Raw genomic sequence first — 21,119 nt, 5'->3', positions numbered from 1 at the left:
CTTGCGCAGCTGTCTCACGACCGCCTCTAGCTTTCTGCGTTCTTCCTGTTCAGCCTATTCGAGTTACGTTAGCCACATTGCATCAAACCCCCAAAGCAGTTGAGGGAAAAAAAGGGAAAAAAACATACCCTCAAAGCCTTCAGCCCCTCGGCCGTGCGATCCCTCATCATCTTCCTGAAGTCCTCTCTCAACATCCTAATACTAGTAGCTCCCATCTCCAACTGCATAGCACCGGATCCAGTTCCCATTGGAGTCCCCGGACTCCTAATGCCCAACCATTTGACCTTCTCATCGCTGAGCTCCCGCTCAAGGGCCTCTTTGTCATCCCTCAGCTTGTCAATCTGGGACTCAAGCGCATCACGATCCTTCTCGTTGGCAATAGCATCACGAGTGAGAGCCTCGTATTCCGCTGCCATGGCAGAAAGTTCAGCCTTGAGGTTGCGCTCAGATTGGCGGGCTTCGGCTTCGGATTGCGAGGCCACATCTTGGACTTTGCGGAGGGCCTCGAGTTCACCGCGGAGGGCCTGGTTTTGGTCGGCGAGCTCGTCGAGTTCCTTCTTGATGGCCGGGTTGGCGGCAGAGTCGGCGGCGCGCTGGGCGCGGGTACCGTAGGCGCCGTCGAGTTCGGCTTTGGCGAAGGTGAGTTCCGTGGTTAGGCGGACAATTTCGCCTTCGAGTTTGCGGAACTCTTCTTCTTTTGCGTTGAGCATGTTGGTTGCGTCGAGGGAGCGGGCTTCGGATGCTTCCTTTTCTGCAGTCACTGCTTGCAGAGCAGCGGTGGCTTGGTCGGTCCTTTGCGTTAACTCGGCAAGTTGGGTTTTGAGAGTTTCTCCTTCACCGCGGGCTTCTCTTAGTTCCTTCTCAAGCATAAGAGCGCGCTCCTGGGCATCCCGTACTTGGGCCTCGTAGCCAGCAGTGCGTTCCTCTGCCTCTCGCGACGAGACATTGTATGCACTGTTGCGTTGCTGGTGGTCTTTGAGCTCTTCTTCGTACGAAGCAGCGCGCTTTTCAGCGTCTTGAAGCTTGCTTTGGTAGTTTACAGCCTGCTCCTGGACGTCCTTGAGCTGGTTCTCATAGGCGACGACACGCTGCTTGGCCTCCTTCAGTTCTGATTCGAATGCAATCACACGCTCTTGCACATTGATCAGCTGAGCCTCAAGTCCCGCATTACGTTCTTGTGTCTCGCGCAGAACCTCTGTATCGGCATTGCCCTTTTGTGCATCAAACTGCGACAATTGGCTCATGGCCCGCTCGAGTTCATCTTCCATCGACTTCTTTTCGGACCTCGCACTGAGAATTTGAGTGTTGAGACGCTCAAAGTCTGCCTCCTTTTGTGCATCAGACTTGCTGTTGAGTTCACGTTGCTGCTTGATCTGGCGCAGAAGAACCGACTGCTTCTCCTTGAGACTAGTAGCACGCTTGAAAAGGAACTGAATCTTTGAGGAAAAGGCGAGAAGCGAGTACTGCTCATTGCTGTTGAAGTCTTCGTCGGGGGAGAGCTGCTCGTCGGCATCTGGGTCTTCGGCAAGCAGTCGGCGTCGCTCACGCTTGCGTTCGAGCGCTTGCTCCTCACCAGTTCGGATCATGTCCCACAGACCCTTAATTGTACTCTCATACTTTTCAGCCTTTTCAGAGTCCTCGCCCATGGAAGCACCAGAGCCAAGTTCCTTGATGCGCTCAGCCATGGCAAACTGGATCTGCTCGAGGTTGTAGAAGGTATCCTCCATGTAGTTGAGCTGCTCTGTGGAGCCATTTCCGTTGATTGCTGGTGGTGGAAGTATCTTCTCGTTTTGTTCGTTCTCAGAGCGGGAAAGGACCGAATAAAGTTGGTTATTGATATTCTCCAGGCGGCCTTCGACCTCGCTCAGCGTCTGTCTGGAGTTTGTGCGGATATTGGCTTGTTCTACGCTGATGTTGCGGATACCCTGGTCGAGAAAGTCGAGCTGGCGGTCAATGGTTGAAGCATCCAATGTTCCTTCAAGCACAAGTGGCGGCAAAGAGTAATCCTCATCTCGTTCGGGGTTGGCCTCAATGATGAGATTGCGTAGTCGCTCATTCATTTCTTGGAGCCGCGTGGCCAGTGCGCCAAATGCTTGATTCGACCGCTCGGGTTGGTGGTGGGTTCCGTTCTGGAGTACGGCCATGAGATTGTCGAGGTTCTCCGGGGTTCGGTAGAGGCTTCGTTCGTCAAAAACACCCGCGCCCATGCCGTTCAGCCGGGTATCATCGTACGTGTCGAGGCTGGCGGGGCTGTCCGGTCTTCGAAAGCGATCCTCTGACGACTGGTCGTTTTCTTCACGCTGCTTGGGTCCCTTGTGCGTGAGTTGGAGCACGGCAGCTGTGTGCATGAGCAATTGCATGTCAATCATGCGCATGCGAGACTCAATCTCCAGACATTCGCGGATAAACTCCTCGACCTTTCGGTTGCTCGATTCCAAACCTTCCTGTTCTTTGGCATCGTAGTCGGGGACTGAATTGCTGCCCTTGCTGGCCAGGCCTCTCTTGTGACCGTTTCCCTTGGTGCCAGCGAGGCGGCCGAGCGAACGGGTGGCATCGCGGATCTTGGTCTCGGACTCGAGTTTGCGGCGGACCGTGGCCAGGCGGGTGTCGAGCACCTTCTGCTCCTGCTTGAGCGCGTCGACCTCCTCGACGGTGAGGATGTCAAACTGCTGGCTGTCTCCTATAGCCGTCTCGACCAGCAGGTGCATGGCGACAGGGTCGGTGTTGAGAGCATCGAGGCCGCGCTTTCCCGAGTTGCGCGGTGTGTACATGCCGTTTTCGCGGACAGTTTCCCGGCGGCCGTCTACAAAGACGTCTGGAGGGGGAATGAAGGCGCTGGTACCGAAGCGCGGCGAGATTTGGTAGGCCATAGGGAAGAAGCTAGGCGAAGGAGCCTCAACACCGGACGGGTAGTTTGACGTGGGCGAGGGGAAGCCGTACTGGGGACGGGGGCTGAGGGCGTCGCCCGCATAGGGGAACTGGGTGCGCAGGCCATTGTTGCTCATGGTGGCTCGCAGTCGCAACGGGCGGCGAGTGGGCGAGTCGAGGCGGTGGGGAGCGGAGAGGGTGCGGAGAGAGAGGGCGACGGGGGCGCAGAGGAACAGGATGCGCGTAGCAGCCAGCGAGAGAGTTGGGGCCTCACGGGGCGCGAGGCATGGCGGTGGAGGGTGGCAGCGAGTGTTGAGGAGAGGAGGGCGCTACGACTCTACTCCATATGTATTAGAGCAGCATCGAGGTTGGCCTCAATGCGGTGCAATGCCGCCCGTCAAGGGGCGGGAGATTCGCTACTTCATGCGCTTGGCAGGCACACAGCCATCCACATCCACATCCCCACTACCGCCCACTCCGCCCAGACCTTGGTCTCGCATTCACATTCGCTGGCCGGCCCGTTTCCTTTTGACTCCACCATGACCGCCACCTGCTCTTCTGCCCGAATGTGTTGTTCTTGTGCGCTTGCTCAGCGCTGCGGTTGCGACTCCGACGACGCGTCATTCTCTTCACGCCAAAGCTGACCATCATGAGTGCACGACCAACTTACTCGCAGTCTCAAATAGCCCGCTATTTCGATCGGCTCAAGCTACCGCAGGAACAGCGCCGATATAGCGTAGCCAGCCTTCCCAACGCTGACGTTTTGAACTACCTGGCGCTGCTCCAAAAGCTGCATCTTGCAGAGATTCCCTTTGAGAACTTCGCGCTGCACTACTCGGCCCATCACTCAGTGTCTGTGCACCCCGAGCAGCTGTTCAACAAGATCATCGGCGACAACAATGGCCGTGGTGGCTACTGCATGGAAAACAACTGCCTTTTCGGCACCCTGCTGACCTCGCTCGGATTCACCCTCTACTCGGGCGCTGGTCGCGTCTTCGAAGGCACCAGCTCGGGGGGTTGGATGCACTACATCAACTTTATCACCATTGGCGGTATCAAGTACCATGTTGATGTTGGCTTTGGCGGCGATGGTCCGATTGTGCCCATGCCTCTGGATCCCACAGGCACGGTGCAGAAGCACATTCAGCCTGCTTCAGCTCGCCTCCAATGGCGCAACATCCCCGGTAACGTGGATCCCAACCAGCGTCTCTGGGTCTATGAGTACCGGAGGAGCGACGACAGCGACTGGGAAATAAAGTACGCGTATTCCGAGCTTGAGTTCCAGCTGCAGGACTATTTTGCCATGAACTACTTCACCAGCACCAGTCGGCACATCTTTTTTACAAGCAAGATCATAGCAGACAAGAAGATTCTTGAAGGCGGCGAGTTGATAGGCAAGATGAGTATGGTAGCCGCAACGCTGAAATGGAACATACGTGGGAAGAAGACCAAGGAAATCGAGTTCAAGAGCGAAGCAGAGAGAGTCGAGGGGTTGGACAAGTACTTTGGCATCAAGCTCACGCAGGCAGAGCGCGACGGCATTGCTGGTATGCCTTCCGAGATTAAGTAGAAAAGAATTGATTGCTTAATATCTACCGGGTCCGTGTCGCTCGACATAGTGCGTCGTGGGGGTGCTAGAGAAGTACATGGGCCTAGAAGAATCGTTGCTCGCACTGGGGGCGTGGTTAGCATCAACCTGACTGTATGTCGTCTGTCTCGGTACGTACCCTCCACGGGTTGTTGAGTTCGAAGCCGGCGGGGGCGACGGGTTTGTCGGTCTGGCCACGCATGAAGCCTGTTAGTCGGCGGTCGCGTTCCATCACTGGCGTCTTGTGAGTGCATGTATGGCATGAGGTCATGGTTGAGTGGAGTGGTACTTTGCTGTAGCCATGTTAGCAGCCGCTCGATGCGCCCTCGGCCCTCACAGTCCACAACTCACCCTGTCCCATGCATCGATACCCCGTCGCGTCCGCTTTCCTCCGTTCTGAATCTCCTTGAGCTTTCCGACCGACACTGCGCTGAAGGCGAAGAACTGCAGCCCGGTTAGTCATCTCCCCCGCCCGCCGCAGCCGGGCGCCATTGACTCACGCCAGTCATGATAGCATAGGGCAGAAGAGCCTCGAATGGGACACCCATGGTTGCGGTTGTGTATATGCAGTCGCAGTGGTGCTGTGGGGGTGGTGGTGGTTGTCAATGTCGTCGTCGTCGACTGCGAAGCTAGGGCAGAGGTGCCGGCGTCGTCAACTGAGGATGCGGCCGTGCGTGTCTTGGCCTCCCCGACCTACGGGCAGAGAGAGAGCCACTTCAGACGACCAGAACGCTCCGCCCACGCCGTTTTCAGACAAGCTACAATTATTGCCAGTGTCGCGCCGACTCCCACTTTCATACGAACCACGGATCCCGATACCTTGACCTCGCCTCTCCGCGGAACAATTGCGCCCGCTGCCACTGCCCTCCTCCGCCTTCCCCACAGCACCCAACAACGCGACCACGAGCCCGCCACATCTCACTGCAATCACTGGCTGCCGGCGGGATTTCTGCCACATCTGCTTCTATCCAAAGAAACGCGGTTGGGCGTCTCCCCAGCCCGCAACAACGCGCTGCAGTACAGACACGACGCGTTCACCAACCGCCGCTCCCACTAGCCTCCGGGGCTGCCACCACCCACCCATCCCATGTGTTAAGGCTCACACAACCCTCGGACTGCGACACTGGCGTTTCTAGCCTCAAAGGTGGCCTCTGCCGTCAACCTGGCCATGGCGGAGCTCATGGGTCAGACCGCGAGCAACACCGATCTGGACGACCTGGATGCTGATGGCGAATATGAGATGGATGATGTCGAGTACGCGCAGCCTCCTGTCGCCCAGCCCGCTCCCGACACCCACGGTCATACAACCGACGCTGAAGGCTCAGATGTGGATGCCGAGGGCGAAGAGGTCGACGACGACGAAGACGACGCTGAGCCGGTGGGCGATGTCAAGATAGCGCGTCGAGCGTCCGTTTCGGACGAGGAAGACGACTACGATGTTGAAGATGCTGCAAAAGAATCATCGGATGCCAAGTCCAGCGACAGCGACGACTCAACAAACGCCGACTCTGAAGAAGAAAACCAGTGGCAGGGGAGCGAAGACGGCGACGAAGACGAGCTCGTCAAGTCGTCCAACCCCAATGTGTGCATGTCAGTATTGCTCTGGGCAATTCCAAGTCCGATAGTGTAGACTGACTCGAACCAGATACTGCAAACAAGACGAAGACAACGACCCCAGCCCTGACTTTGAAGAGTACCTCTCTTGCGCCGTGTGTGGAGACAATGGTGAGTGGTCCACTGCGAATGTTTGGCCTTGGCTTCGGTAGCTGACATGTTGTCCCTGCAGCACATCGGCAATGCGCTCATGGCGCTAACACGCTTAGTCCCGATGACGGTATGCTCTCTTGTCACGCCCAATCTGGCTCCACTAACAAGTGCTAGATGCAAAGCGTTGGCGATGCGATCATTGCCTCGACAATTTTCCAACAGAGGAAGAGGAGGAGGCCCAGCCCCAACAGCCTGCAGCTCGTCGTAGGCATTCTTCCAACAAGCTTACCAAGGAGTTGCTCCCTTCACTGCGTGGTGTTGATCCAGCAGGACATTCCATCTTCAAAGACTTGATCCTTCCAGATGAGCAACCAGACGGCCTCCGTTCGCTGCGGAAGCGCAAAACTTCGCATGGAGATGAGGCATCAACACCTATGCCATCACGGCAAACGAGGAAAAAGAGGAGACCATCGGAGGCCACCCACTCGGATGCGGCCCCATCAATAGCTGCAAACTCACCCAGACCGCCGTCGAGAAGCGTGCGAAGTGCTCGTAGTGCCATGGGTGATGGTCATGAAAGTGGGGGCGATGCAGAGCATACTGGATCAGACCGGGAAACCACCCGTTTACGACCAGCACGAGCGCGGCGTGGACAACCAAAAAGAACCGATAAGAGACCACTCGCGTGGATTGAAGAAGAAGCACGAGGTCTTAGCTTGATTATTGCCTTCCATCTCAACAACGAAAAGGTTCAAAAGATTGTGACTTCGAAACCAAAGAAAAAGGTCCCACTTACCATTGAGCAAGAACGACAGGAGAGGCGGCGTGAGAGAGATCGAGAGCGTCGCGAAAGAAATCGCCGCGCTGCACAGGCGGCGCGAGAATCACCAGAGGGCCCACACTACCCAGCTATACATCTTCAATATCCCACGCCTTTTGCAGGTTTCATGGACAAGGAGACGGACGAGTCCAAGAGCAAACCCTACGGCGGAGTGCTTTCGGAAGCTGATGCGGATACTTCCAAGACATACCCTACGCAAGCCGACCGGAAGCGCTTCGATGACGCTCGGATCAAGGCTGAGGAAGACTGGAAAGCCAAGCAAGCCGCTCTTTACCCACCTGAGCCAATACGGTCACACAAGCAAGCAGCCACTGCAAGCAAAATCAAGTGTGTTAATTTTGGCGGATGGGAGATCGACACTTGGCATGCTGCTCCCTACCCGGAGGAGTATAGCAAGAACAGGGTGCTTTACATTTGCGAGTTCTGTCTCAAGTACATGAATTCCGACTATGTCGCGTGGCGGCATAAGGTGCGTGTATCCCTGTTGTTATCCTAGCATTACTAACAAGCCTAGCTCAAATGCCCAGCAAAACACCCACCTGGCGATGAGATATACCGCGACGGCAAATACTCTTTCTTCGAAGTCGACGGTAGAAAGAACCCTGTATACTGCCAAAACCTCTGTCTGCTTGCCAAACTCTTCCTCGGCTCTAAAACGTTATACTATGACGTTGAGCCATTTCTGTTCTATGTCATGACGGAGAACGACCAGTTTGGCTGTCATTTTGTCGGCTACTTTTCCAAAGAAAAACGACCAAGCTCACTCAATAATGTCTCGTGTATCCTTGTGCTACCCATTCACCAGCGCAAAGGTTATGGGCAGTATCTGATTGAGTTTTCCTACCTACTCACCCGTGTAGAGCGCAAAACTGGTAGTCCCGAGAAGCCTCTCAGTGACATGGGTCTTGTAAGTTACCGCAAGTACTGGCGGCTTGTGCTATGTGAGGAGCTACTGCAACAGAAACAACCAATTAGCATATCAGCCATATCCGACCGCACAGGCATGACTGCTGACGACATTATATCCGCACTGGAGGGCTTGCGGGCCCTGGTCCGCGATCCTGTCACCAAAAAGTACGCACTACGGCTCGATCTGGAGTACTTCAAGTCCTACATTGAAAAGTGCAACGCCGCAAGCAATCCCAAGATTAATCCCGAATGTCTTGTCTGGACTCCGTACGTTATGGGTCGACTTGGTCAGTATGAGGATGGTCCAGCTCTGCAGACAGTCCAACAGCGCGACGAAGGCGAAGAGAAACCCGCAGCAGAAGAGGGCGTGCAGATGGATGTTGCAAAGGCGAATGGCAATGGTGGAGACACCGAACCCTTCCCACCTGCTCCTGCGCATGCGCTTGCTGCCGAAGATTCGACCAACGGCGGCTCCCCTGCTCCCGGAACACCCCTCGCAAACGGATCTACAATCGCTCTAGCAGGTTCACACATGGAGGAACCTGCAATCCCACCAACCCGCTACGAAATCTTCCCACCCATCCCCGGCCAACCAGCTCAAAAACGGCGTCCAGGCCGCCCATTCGGGTCGCGCCGACGAACCAGCACACCAAACCGCATCCGCAATACCCCCATGGCGATCCACACTGCGCCCGTCTCGAAAATCCAACTCTCACCCAGCCGCGGCGCAAAAGCCCAAATGTCACCCTCAGCCAACGGAGGCGGCCTCACCCCTGGGACCGTATCCCTGCGCCGCACCCGCAGCCGCCTCGGCGAAACCGTCACAAACGGCGATGAAGTCGAGCACGATGCCTCACGCGGTGGCGGCGCCGTAAAACCCCTTACACTCAATGGTGGCAGACGCAGCACACGTAGCTCGGCCAGCTCATCCCGCGCGAGCTTCGATCTCAAGGGCAAAGGGCGCGAAGTACCAATTCATGAGGAAGATGAAGAGGATGAAGATGAAGATGCAGAAGGAGAAGAGGAGGAGGAAATGGAACGGCATGAGGAAGAGGAGGAAGACGAGGATGTGGATGGCGAGTACGACGAGGATGAGGGGTTGATGGATATTGATGCTGAGGGAGAGGATGATGATGATGTTGTTATGGGGGGTGCGTGATTCCTCTTGTTTTTGTTCTTCTTCTCTATATCCCCCTCCCGTCATTTCCTCTTACGTGCGAGTGTTTATCGTATTATCTTCTCTCAGTGCTTGGGCACTAGGTGGAGATCGAAATGATTCTCTTTTTTTCTTCTCTTTTCTGGTAGTTCGTTATCGAGTTGAGCGAGGAGAGAAGGGAATAACAGTTATCCCCTTGTTTTTTTCCCCTCTCTCATCTCTCTATCTTTTTCAGTCGATTGTGGTTTCGCTTGTACCACTATTCTTACTCACTCTGTCTTGTCTTATTTTGCTTCTGCGCTTTTTTTTGGTTGTTTATTTGCCAGCTTGTATGGCAATTTTTGGTTGGAGATGATACCTTGGGAAACTTGTCGTTTATGGGAATGATTGGAGTATTGGGAGGTTTCTTCTTTTTTTTTCGCTCGTGTGTGTAGGTGTGGATAGATGTATGTCAGGAATCATCGATATGGGTTTTTGTCATTTTGATTATTATTTTTGCATAATGTCGAAACAACTAGAGAAGTTTTTGTTTAAAACTGGCGGCGTGACTGGAAATTCTAGTGCTTGTGTGTTGGTTTTTGGCTTGGATTGTACAAGGAGTGAAAAGTGGGGATGTGGGTGATGGAATAGTCTCTTCCCCTTTCTTTGCTGACAAAGACGAAAGGTTGGATACGAGAACGTGGTGGGAAGTTTTGTACTTGGCGCAGTTTATCCGACTACTCTTCCTCATCCGGCATCAACACCACTTCTTTCCGCCTCGCTGTGCAGATTTCCACCTGAAAGAAATACAAAGAAAGTGGGAAGGGAGAAGATTCCCAAGATAATTCAGTCCATATTACATATAACAACAACATCGCATCAGCAAAACCAACTTTTCCTGTACATCCTCAAACAACCCCAAGTACACCATCATGACCACCAACTCAAAGCCCACACCAACGTCACCATGATCCTTCCAAATGAACCAAGTAAAAGGGACACGTCATTTTGAAAAACAAAAAAGAGTAGTTGATTACATCTAATGCTCCATCATATCGCCATCCCATCCCAATCGCACCCAAGATCCCACACACGCGTTCCACGAAAAAAGAAAAACACAATTCCCAATCGCTAAAACCCATTTCAGTTTCGCAAAAAAAAAGTGTCATCGAAACATGCTACACGCGCATGCCCCCATATCAGTGATTCTCTCTCTCTCTCTCTCTCTCAGACATTCCCACACACACCAGTGCCAAAGTTCCCGAACAAAAAAAAAGTCAAGAAAAGAGGATAAGACGTTGCAGCCAAAAAAAAACCCCAGCTGCAACTCTCCAAAAACGCAACACCAACTCCACCCGTTAGTTTTAAACCCTTATCTTAAAGCCTTTTCCCTCTCTGCAATAACCGAAAAAAAGTGTGTCCTGATTTCCCCCTCCATGTACTACCACGTCTCACGACCCCATAAACGACGGATCATACGCTAGATTCCATGCATAACTCGCATCATGTCTGACGGGCGTCTGCAACCCTTGGTTCTGCATATTCTGGCCCTGCAGTCCCTGAGATTGCAGATACGGGGTATTAACAAACGGACTGACGTTTTGATAGAAGCCAGACATGAGACTGGAAGGGTTAGCGCTCTCGACGCTATCTTCACGGCGTTTCTTGGCGAGCGGTTGTTGTTGTTGCTGCTGCTGCTGCGACTGATCGGAAGTAGGGTTTCCGGCGTCGATACTGCGCTTGTTGCTCATCATGCCGCGGGCTTCTTTGCGGAGACGCAGACGGACGCCTTGGTCGGAGAAGGCGCGGGAGAGGTATGTGGATTCTTCCAGCCCCTTGAAGTCTTTGGGGAGGACGACGTTGAATTTGTCGGATAAGACGTGGCCGAGGCATTGGTATGTACCGTATTCTGGGGGATCGAGGGCGGCGCCTTGGTAGCGCTCGAGGTCTTTGTGTTGTTCGAGGTCGGCGAGGGTGAAGTAGGAGGGTTGGAGTTCGTAGAGGGTGAAGCGGAGGCGGTATGTGCCTTGGACTTTGATGGAGATGTCGCCGAAGATGAAGAAGGCGCCGTCTTTGTTAGTGACGTCTTTGAGGCGGTGCAGCGACGAGACGAGCGTGCCCGTTAGGATGTCAAAGGGTGTGCCTTCGATTGGCTCATCTTTGTCGTGCTTGTAGAGCGAGACGCTGACGAAGAGGTAGGGGTTTTGTAGGAACTGTTGGCTGGGGTCTATCTCTGAGCTCACTTTGAGTTCGAGCATGGGCGGTGGGTCAAGTGGCTTCCTGAACTTCTCCTTGCCCTTGACGGTGACAAGAGCCTCTTTGGGCTGCTGCCGTACTTCGAGGAAGCATGATGATGGACTCAGTGCGCCTGATGGCGTTGTATTTGTGATGGGAAGCGAGTATATCGGCGACGGTGTGGGGATATGGGGTTGTTGATATGGGACATAGGCTCGTTGTGATGGATATGATGCTTGCAGTGAGTAATTATAAGAGAACGACATTGTCGTGACGGTGCGGTCGTGGTCGGGGTTCTAGAACCCGCTTCGTCTATGGTTGTGTCGGTGGCAGTTGCAATGGTAGTGGTAGTGATGGGGTTTGTTGTGATAGTGGTCAAGGTAGTGGCTACTCTTCGTGGGTGTGGTTGTCGAGATGCTGTGGTTGTGGCTATGAAGTTGGTGTGCAAGTGTTCTATGGTAGTGCAGCCGACCTGGGCTGTGGTTGAAGGCAATGGCGACCTATATAGTGCCCCAGAATATTGAGAACAGGCGAATTTGATGATGTATCGATAGGCGGTAGCGAACGTTGAGGTAATAATCCAAGAGGTCGGGCCAATCGAACAAAGAGCAGAGCGAGGACGATAAGCCGACTGGTAATGGTGAATGTGGTATGAGCCGTAAAGAGACGGTTCGCATGGGCGCTACGCCTATCAGAGCCCTCTGTTTGTAGGGCAGCGGTGCGGAATGGTGCTCCCTGACCTGGAAAGTCCAGTCGAAGAGAGGTAAAGTGCCGTTGCCCAGTGTGATGATTTGTGCACTGCCGATTCTGGATCTGGGGTGCACCACTGAGAAGCCTCGTTATGGTAACGGTTTGGGCGGCAGTGGGGATGGTGGTCGGCCTGTTCAGTGGGACCCAACTAGAGGCCCGCTGGCGCCTGCGAGGGATGACTCCACACCCAACGGTAATATCCAAGTCGGAAATGGTGCAGCTGTTGGGAACAGCAGCAGTAGCAGTAATAGTAATATTAGCAGCAGCAGTCTGTGTTGCGCCTGTGATGATGAGTATTCGCAGTGTGCGCTGCTTCATGTATCGTAATGACCAAGACTTTTTCCACGATACATAGCACCTAGGTACAAGTACAAGGTGAAGGTGGTAGCAGGTAAAAGCTACTCAAAGGGGATAAGAGGCAAAAGGGTCCTCTTGTGGTGGTAGCGAACCGTGGTAGAGAGGTAATTGGTGTAATTCCAATCGTAGCCACGGACACGGGCGCTTTCCAACGGCGTCGAAGGGGGGAAATAGGTCTACGCTGGTGGACCAAGTCAGAAGCGATGGCGAGCCGGGGAAAGAGCTTTTGGGCAGTGTGTGATGAGTTGTAAAGGCGAGCAATGGAAGACTGAAATACACACAGCTCTGAGAAGAGTGAGGTCTGATAGCTCGAGAAGAAGCAACGTACAAAGGTAGTGCATGCAGTAGGAGAGCTGGCAAGCGTACTTTGAAGCGTCCGTCAGAATCGGGGCTCCTCTACAGACGTCGTACGGGTCCGTGGCGGCTTTGCTAATGATTCGCTACGCAGGCTCTAGTCTCTGGGAGCAACTTGTGCCGAGCGCGGCCGATCAAGGTTGTAGGGTCCTTGACTAACGTGCGTGCTAAGGGAATGAACGAAGGCGGCGTGGATCATGCGAACAAGCTCTAGTGTAGCCAATGGCAAGAGATTCTGGGGGTATTACTTCTTTTGTAGCCACGGTTACATCCAAGACTAGTATCTTTCGCTTGTTGACCAAGTGTCGGTGGATCCCGCTGCTGCTGCCCGTGAGAAACCCCTGAAAGTAGTGATGATGTGTTGGATGTGTGCTGGGCCGTCTTGGAACAGGCCGGTCGGACGGTACAGTGGAAAACGAATGTGCTCTGGGCGATGACGACGGAGTGGGAGTATGCAACGAAGACGACGAGGACGGAGGGCTGGCCAGGTGGTATGCGCATGTGCAAGCGGGCGAATAACGGTTGGACAGAAACAAAACGAGCGACAAAGATGGACTGGGGCAGGGGCAACAGCTGTCTTGGGAGGGCAGCAGCAGCGCTGGACGTCGAGAAGCACTTTTGAATAAAGTCGCAGACTCAGCAGGTGTTGTTTTGCAGCTTGGTTGCAGCACCAGCCTGTCTGTGCTATCAGTTCCGAGCGAGGGTGTTCCATGCAGCCGAGCGATGAAAGACTAGGACAGCACAGACGGCGCAGCGGCAGGACCTGAGTAGCAAGGAAGGCCTGGTAGTGCTTGAATCCAACGGTCATCCCAGGTTTGGGCAAGGCAGGGCACTGTCGACGGATATTGAACGAGGGCCCCGGTTGCGTGCGGCGGGAGAGCCCCACGCTCGTAAGCTGGTAAACACCCAGAGCAGGAACACGGGATTTAGCCATCTGGAACACTTTAATTGAGGAGGCTACATATAAACTCCCGTCCACGCCCAATATACCGCCATGTGGCCGTTCAGCCAGGCTGTGATGCGCGGCAGTTGGAGACGACAGACGCGAGCGAGGCCAACAATGACTGCGGCCGGGCGAGTACACGACGAGTCCTGAACACGTCCCCAGACACATGGCGGCCAGCACGCTGAGAAGGCCGAGGAGGGCCTGAAGGCAGCCCCCGGTACGTGCCTCTTTTTTGGCCTCGAGGCTCCAAGAGTGACAGACGGGGTGGAGGCTGGTACACGGCGACACAATGATGATGGCGTTTCACAGCACATGACGGCACACAGGCACATAGACACATGGCGACATCGTACGTGGAAGCAGACTACCTGTCGTCAATGAGAGGCTGGGCACGCACAGAGAGCAGTGCATGGGCGGTGGGTATTGAGCGGCTGAGGCGCATAGGCAGCGTAAAGGCCCCAGGAATGACGCACGGCGGGCGCAGCCAACGAGGTCAATAAAAACAGACAGCAGCAAGAAGCTGGGGGCTGTGGCGGGGGGAGCAGAGAGAGTTGTCCAGAGGAGGAGGCGGCCGTCAACGAGAAGCATGTGGGGAGGAGGGATGATCGCCATGGAGCATGTTTGGTGGCTGGGGGGGGGTCTGTGGATGGTTAGCAGGGATGGGGGGTGATGTGCAAGCGAAAGACTGCCAGTCGCGCCGTTCGAGTGGCCCAAGGAAATTCTACGACGTTGCACTGTGTGGCCCGCACCCCCGTTCACCATCCCTTTAGCCACCAGGCCGGCCAGCAAATGAGCCTGCTAGCTCGGCAGCCTTCCTCTCTGACAGCAGCGCTAGATGTCGCCATGGCCCTAGGCGCCCTCTGCCCGGGAACTGCATCGCCACGCCTGATCGTCCATCGCCATGCCTTGCCATCCCATCTCCGCCATTCTCGCCCTTGCGCGCAGTGCCTGGGCCACCGCCGCCTGTGCTCACGTGGTTGGCGCTTTCACCCTCCGTGCGCTCCTTGGCCGCCCCCCGCGCAGTTCCCGCCTAGCACATGACCGCCCCGCGCCATTGCCGCTCTCCATATGTCGCCAATATTATCCCAACACCCGCCTTGTATGCGCTTAATTTACTTTTTCGCCTGCTATTAACCCATATCCACCGCTGCCTGCGCAATACCGACATGTCACCACCGACCCCCGGACGCCCATGACGCCCACCAATTCGTACAATGCTCGTGTACTGGCCATCCATGACAAAAACATGCCCTCTACAACGCACACGTTTACAGCAGGGATCGCACAGATGGATCGTTGTCCCGCTTTGGCATCCATGTACACATCTATTTGGTCCCACAATCCGTCACTGACGCCCATATTCCCCTCGTCAAGCCAAAAAAAACTTTACTCCACTCCAAAAACCAATCTGGACCGGCTTCGGCTTCTCGAGCTGGCTTTGACAAACCTGCTGGCCACCCCCCTTCTTGAACCAATGTGGGGTCATTGAATGAGTGTAGCTTGCACTTGCATGCTGTACTTGCCACAGGAGCCTTGGAAGTCTCTCTTTCCCTGCGTCCCACCTACTCGCATACTAGCAGTGCTCGGCCCTCACACGGAAACCGGTGATTCCAGCTTGAAACATGCGACCGTGTGCAGTACTTGGACTTGGACTATGCCGTAGACAGCAAATGTGCCTCATGCGTCTACGCCTGTGCCGCCCCCGTAACTGCCGCACTGTCCGGAGAGATGAGAAATCAAAACGAGCACTCTTGCACTAGCAACCACGGTAGCACCGCGTGATGAACATGCTGCGCTCTTTTACTGCACCTACACTTGTCATGCATCTGAGCTAACAGACCAGTGACATCAATCGACCTCACTGGCTCCGTATCATGTGTACAGACTCTGCACCGGACGCCTGAATCGACCTCAAGTTTGCGGTCAAACATGTACCTCGAAGTACTTTTTCCACACTACCAAAAGAATGTAGGGGGGAAGTGTCTATCTTGATGTGAAACTCGACAATGACTAGTCGTGCCACACACACTCGTACTACTACCTCTGCCTGGGAAAGACGGCGCTCGTAGCCTCATGCACCTGACTGAGTCTTGGCAAGATAACATTCGACATGTAGGTACGTACTGGGGCCTACTCGGCACGCCATTCGTGCAAAGCCCAAATTTGTGGACTCCACCGGACTCGGGAGCAGCTCCCACAACGTAATCATAGCCCACAACGTTTCAGCTCACCCGTTTTCCATAGACTACTGTCACACCTATTTCCTGTGGCAAGAGGGTACCGCGTGACAAGTACTCTGAGGCAGTCTTGTCTACGCCTCCTCACATTCTGCTCTAGGTCCAGCCCATCGGTCGATGCGAGACCTTCTCGACTTGCTGTGGGTCATGCAATGGAGCCAAGAAGCTTTGGTAAACGAAGTAGAGTACACGCACATTGTCACTGGTTCCACACCAAAATACCCATGATCCCGGGAACAAAGGACAAGATGCAGCAGCCGGTCTCGACACCGGTCCTCAAACCCTACCACTCCATTGGCTCTGAATGTTTTCCGGAGATACCGCAGGCCCAGTTTCCTCGGAGCTGCCTACGCTAACTGGACTAGACGGGGGAGGGGTGCTGGGCTGAAGGTAAGGGAAGAAAATCTGAACTGATGGACTGTACGTACACGGAGACACCGCCAAGTAAGCTGATAAGTAGACTGCATTGCATAAGCTCATGGCGAGTCACGATCATGAGACTGTTCAGAAAAAGGAGGCAAATACGATAGACAGTCTCAGTTGCTTCTGTACAGCTGCGTAAAAATGACTCGAATGGCTAGCTGTCGTCATCTTGCCCTTTGCCCCAAGCACCAGCAAAGACTCGGGAATGCTATTGGCCACTGCCAACCCCAACTCGATACCTCTCTACCACGGGTCAGGCTTCCAACGGCGTCGATTTGGGCCCGGCGTTGAAGCTCCAAGACCCGGAGTCCGCCGCGGGTGTGTAAGCCACACACACACCCTACTCTACTCACTCTCTCCCTGTGCTTTGCGTAGCTTGCCGCTGATCAACCATTTTTCTTTACTGCACGTGCGGCTGTGCAGCCACACTTGCTTGTGGGATCCCCCCATTGACGGTGGGCGGAGGCTATCAGGGTCCAAACATGTTCACTGCCCCCGTGTTCCCCGTGTGGCTACGTCAGTTTCTCGAGTCGTATCATAAGCTTCTCGCTCTGGGGCGGTGCAGTGTATGAGTCGGACTGCTCGATGCCCGTGTCATCTATAATCGTGGTGCGGTAGTTTGAGTACAGGGCCGCGACTATGTACTTCATTTCTATGTCCACGTCAGCATATTGGGTCACCTACTCAGCTTACGAAACTAGTAGGAATTCAAAGTCACTTTCTCCCTCCTTCCCCCCTCCTTGTGTGGCTGTGAAGAAGGGAAGGGGGGGACATGGGACTAGTAGACACTTACGGTACACTGCCAAGTGGCTTCCCACACACATTCGACCACCACTAGTACACACAGTGTAAGCGTACGCCAGCTCGAATTACGTCAAGCAACAAGAAAAAAAAAGGATTATACTAACCTCCCAAATGCCCAAAACCATCGGCTCTCCATGTCCCTCCGCTTGTCGTCGGCCACTTTGTCGAGTCCCAACCAGCGATCTGGCCGCCATTCACTTGCACACTCGTACACGTCGTCGTTCAGATGCAGCAGGCCGGCGCTGGCGCTCACCCTGACTCCGCCCGGAACATGGTACGATTTCTCGTCTGTTGGGCCAAGCCGGCAGCCTTGCGGGGGCGTGAAACGCGGTTGTGGGCCGGGAATCGCAGAGTGAAGACGCAGGGTTTCCCAGATGACGGAATGTAGCAAAGGAAGGGCATCGACGGCTTTCGGGTCGGGAAGATTAGGTGCTGAGGATGCTGCCAGGCGGGGAGATAGGCCGAGGAGCTCGTCCTGGAGACGGGTCTGGATATCTGGGTGCTTGGATAGCTCGTGGACGACGTAGTCGAGCGTTATACCAGAGGTGTCGAAGCCCGCGGCCAGATGATCCAGGACTTCACTTGCCATGGCGGTAGGATCCGGCAGGCCACCCGAACTCTTACTTGCTTCCTTTGCCATGCTGTTCTGCAGCTGCTGATAGACTACAGGCCGGTCCTCGACCCCTGCGGCGGCGACGCCAGCATCCAGCACACGCGTGGCCTCATCGCACATTTTGGTCACCCATCTCTCGATCTTGCTGTTTGCCTCGTCGACCCATTTGGGTGAGAAGCGGTAGCCCAGCCATTTCTCCGCCAGGCTAGTCAGGCGCGGGAACTCTTGCGGCCAAAAGTTGAAAGATCGCCGTGAGTAGTAGAGGTCCAAGAACCAGGCGAGTTGCTGGGGGTCCTGGATTAGGTTCGACCCTGCTCGCAGTCCGAAGATGTAGGACGTCACAATATCCATGGTTGTTGCACTGAGCAGTGCGTAGATGTTCAATACTCCCTGTTCGGGTCCTGCGTATACGGACTCTAGATACGGCAGGAAGCGCTTGTACATGATTGTCGATGCCTGTACAAGCAGCGATTCACTAGCGAGAACATGTGACTTACTGTAAATGTTGCTCAGCATACGCTTTCTCTGCGAATGCAGCCTATTACTGCCCGTGGAAAACATGTTGCCGGTTCTGCCAATTCACGCGTCAATGCCCGCTAAAAAAACCATATTGCGATTGTTTTTTTTTTCAAGTCTCAAACAGGGTAGTTCATTGCTCACCCGCTATAGTTTGTAAAAAACGAATACCAATTATACCCGTTTTTCGCATTGACTTTTTCGAATCCCCCGCCGTAGACATCGCGGATGCCACCCTTGACGCAATTGATACTGATTTCTTCGGGCCCCAGACACACAATCGGACCCAGTCTCGCATGCGCCTCTTTCAGCGTCGCATTCTCAATGTGTCGCCAGCGCACCCATGCTATCCACAGCGACGACACGTGCGCCGTGGGATGCGCAGCAGGTATCTTGCGCAGCGGATTGCGAAGGTAGCCCACGAGCACGTGGATAACGATGAGAGTCGGGAGCAACACCGCCGGAGCAAGCAACGACGCCGCTTCAATCATCGGGTACGGTAGATCTATCGAATTCTTCGCGTTCGGTTCGTAATGTAAAGTTCAAACAATGAACGAAGAAAAAAACAAGAAGATCCGCATTCAAGAACGTTTTTCCTTGATTATCGTATCAGTTTGCAAAGCAAAAAAGAAACACAGTTCGTTAGGCAGAGCGGTTAGCACCCCCCCTCTAGTTACTTTCTGAACTTACCTACGCCAAAAAGAAGCTTAGCTTTAGCTCCGTAATCGGTCAACTTGTTTTTGGAGGAAGAGGAGGGGCGGTGCTCTTTCCCTTTTCCTTTACCGACGCAGGAACGGAAAAAAACGCGTGCACACACGCAGCGAGATGATGTTTTAAAAAAAGCAAAAGAGTCAAGGATGTCAAGAAAGCAAAAAAAGATGTCGTATCTTTCGCCTCTTCACAAATCTGAGCAACGTCGGGAGTTTCAATATTCCTTGATTACTTACGACCCGCAAAGGTCCAGTCATCCTATCTATGGATTCCTACTATCCCGTATCTCACGCCTTATGTCAACCATCATCAACCCCGCAAAAACCCACCTTTTACCCCTCCAACCTCTCCTCCAACCACAGACACCTCGGCGCAACACCCGCTATCTTATCGCCAAAAAAACCCCACTCCACACCTCTGCCCTTCCCCCCCCCCCACACCCATGCAAAACGCTAAAACGCAAAACGTAATCCGTTCTTTATCTCTCCTTCAGATCTAGTCTCTGCGCTTTATCCCCAAAGCAGAGTTAGCGGGGGTGAAGTTACATCGTATGTGGTTTAGCGTGGGATTTTTTGCCTTTACCGAAGGTGCGCGCAGGTGGCGCTGTGGGGTTCTAACGTTTTTTTTTCCTTGCCAAAGGGGGAGTCTGTGTGGTGTTTGAGGTATGTGTGTGTGTGTCTCAACGGGCTCAACGATTATTATAGGTATTGGATTTACGCCGGATAGGGCGAATGCGAAGGATGATTTTGGATGACTTTGTTTTTGTTTTTTTGGGGGGTTTGGCCTTGTTTATGTGTGTTTTGCTTGCCCTTTCTCGAATCACGATTGACCGTTTCTCCCATTTACCGTTTGAGGTTGTGTGTTTGGGTTTGCACGTGCTTTGTTGGACGGAGATGGGGGAGAGGGGGCTTTTTTGTTGGTTCCCTCCCTCCCTCTACGATCTTTGTGGGTGTGGAAGGCAGGTTAATTTACCATGGTGATCTGGGGCTTCGGGGGGGCATCGGGAATATTTTGCTGTGCACATGCCTTTGCTGTACCGTGTTTAGACTTGCAGTTGTCCGCTTGGTTGCGTGAGGCGGAATGTCCCGTGGCGTCGTTCGGTATGTCGGCACCCCACTTGGGGCTAGACTGGGCGAGGGAACAAGGAGTGGTGAGTTTGTGCATGACGGTGGTTCATATGCGGGTACATGTTTAGGCTGTCCGGGTCTTTGTTTTTGATTTTGGCGCGGATGCTTGGTGCCATGGTGGGCTGGGCTTTCGGTATGCACGCATGCGTGTGAGCGAATGACGTTTGGGGCGATTCTTGGTTACACGATATATTTCGCTAGAGAAGAGCGTTTGTCGGCTGTCTCATGTGGTGTACTTGTGTGACGACATGTCGTGCGAGGGTAGGGCGCGAAAAGCGCAGTATTGTTGTTACTTGTTTTGGAAGAACAGGTTAGCTGGAAGGGGTATTGGAGAACTTGTTAGAAGAGTTCAGTTAGAAATTCATCAGGGAACCTTTCTTTCGGGAGATGGTACTGAGCTGATGGCATCTTGAGGGAACATAGTGTGATGAATGATATTACTGGTAATGCGTTCCGAGGAACACTGCGGATAGAAGAGAGTCATTCCTTTCTTCCCTTGCATTGATTCTACCACAACCGCGTGGCATGCATATCTACATTTTCTTATCTCCCTGAATTGGGGTCTGCATATGCTATCGAAACATTGACACCGCGCTGGGAAATACTACAAATTACATTTGCGCACTCACAAGAATCGTACATCTTTCTTGATTGCGATGATTGAATACTTACAATCTCATCATGTTTCATATTGTTTCTCAAGTGGAAATAGTGCAAAGTCGTGTCGATAAAATGCGTTGTCTCAGTGAGTGCATTGGAGTTCTTCTGTCACTTAATCCCGCCTCATCAGGAAATGTAGATTAAGTATTCGTCTAGCAAAATTCGATTTCTCGTTTGATTAGCAACTGCAACTCTCAAGAGATAAGTCATGGTAGGTCTTGGAATCAAGGGCAGCATTGCAATGGGTAATGAAAAGACAATATTATGGCATTGGGGAACTCAATGAGAGCCGAGTCATGACCAGCTAACTAGCTACATGTGAACAAAGTCAGAAAATC

At 53.7% G+C, this 21,119-nt stretch overlaps 8 protein-coding genes across 8 annotated transcripts; 4 read left to right on the top strand and 4 right to left on the bottom strand.

The window, feature by feature from the left end:
• Window positions 1-3,134: 3,134 nt before the first annotated feature.
• Window positions 3,135-3,512, top strand: COCCADRAFT_101200 (uncharacterized protein; the record flags this gene model as incomplete). The annotated part of the gene is made up of 1 exon (XM_007716061.1): window positions 3,135-3,512. A coding segment is annotated over one exon (378 nt), but the record flags the coding sequence as incomplete, so codon positions are not given.
• Window positions 3,513-3,517: 5 nt separating this feature from the next.
• COCCADRAFT_101207 (uncharacterized protein) lies at window positions 3,518-4,438 on the top strand (the record flags this gene model as incomplete). Its single annotated transcript, XM_007716060.1, has 1 exon — window positions 3,518-4,438. The coding sequence occupies one exon, from the start codon at window positions 3,518-3,520 to the stop codon at window positions 4,436-4,438; it is 921 nt and encodes a 306-aa protein (XP_007714250.1).
• Window positions 4,439-4,520: 82 nt separating this feature from the next.
• Window positions 4,521-5,004, bottom strand: COCCADRAFT_38449 (uncharacterized protein; the record flags this gene model as incomplete). Its single annotated transcript, XM_007716059.1, has 4 exons — window positions 4,521-4,541; window positions 4,596-4,690; window positions 4,804-4,900; window positions 4,957-5,004. The coding sequence occupies 4 exons, from the start codon at window positions 5,002-5,004 to the stop codon at window positions 4,521-4,523; spliced, it is 261 nt and encodes an 86-aa protein (XP_007714249.1).
• Window positions 5,005-5,624: 620 nt separating this feature from the next.
• COCCADRAFT_101223 (uncharacterized protein) lies at window positions 5,625-9,072 on the top strand (the record flags this gene model as incomplete). The annotated part of the gene is made up of 5 exons (XM_007716058.1): window positions 5,625-6,046; window positions 6,102-6,181; window positions 6,243-6,290; window positions 6,332-7,473; window positions 7,519-9,072. 5 exons carry the CDS (start codon window positions 5,625-5,627, stop codon window positions 9,070-9,072), a joined length of 3,246 nt encoding a protein of 1,081 aa, XP_007714248.1.
• A 1,712-nt stretch (window positions 9,073-10,784) lies between these two features.
• COCCADRAFT_55493 (uncharacterized protein) lies at window positions 10,785-11,471 on the bottom strand (the record flags this gene model as incomplete). The annotated part of the gene is made up of 1 exon (XM_007716057.1): window positions 10,785-11,471. A coding segment is annotated over one exon (687 nt), but the record flags the coding sequence as incomplete, so codon positions are not given.
• Window positions 11,472-12,069: 598 nt separating this feature from the next.
• On the top strand, window positions 12,070-12,360 carry COCCADRAFT_38447 (uncharacterized protein; the record flags this gene model as incomplete). The annotated part of the gene is made up of 1 exon (XM_007716056.1): window positions 12,070-12,360. One exon carries the CDS (start codon window positions 12,070-12,072, stop codon window positions 12,358-12,360), a length of 291 nt encoding a protein of 96 aa, XP_007714246.1.
• A 551-nt stretch (window positions 12,361-12,911) lies between these two features.
• Window positions 12,912-13,678, bottom strand: COCCADRAFT_38446 (uncharacterized protein; the record flags this gene model as incomplete). The annotated part of the gene is made up of 2 exons (XM_007716055.1): window positions 12,912-13,224; window positions 13,284-13,678. 2 exons carry the CDS (start codon window positions 13,676-13,678, stop codon window positions 12,912-12,914), a joined length of 708 nt encoding a protein of 235 aa, XP_007714245.1.
• Window positions 13,679-16,862: 3,184 nt separating this feature from the next.
• On the bottom strand, window positions 16,863-18,774 carry COCCADRAFT_38445 (uncharacterized protein; the record flags this gene model as incomplete). The annotated part of the gene is made up of 4 exons (XM_007716054.1): window positions 16,863-17,002; window positions 17,144-17,184; window positions 17,259-18,338; window positions 18,428-18,774. The coding sequence occupies 4 exons, from the start codon at window positions 18,772-18,774 to the stop codon at window positions 16,863-16,865; spliced, it is 1,608 nt and encodes a 535-aa protein (XP_007714244.1).
• Window positions 18,775-21,119: the final 2,345 nt, after the last annotated feature.

This window comes from Bipolaris zeicola (assembly GCF_000523435.1).
Source record: "Bipolaris zeicola 26-R-13 unplaced genomic scaffold scaffold_125, whole genome shotgun sequence".
NCBI lineage: Eukaryota > Fungi > Ascomycota > Dothideomycetes > Pleosporales > Pleosporaceae > Bipolaris > Bipolaris zeicola.
The sequence above is the reverse complement of the archived record's forward strand: the minus strand, read 5'-3'. Positions and strand labels throughout refer to the sequence as shown.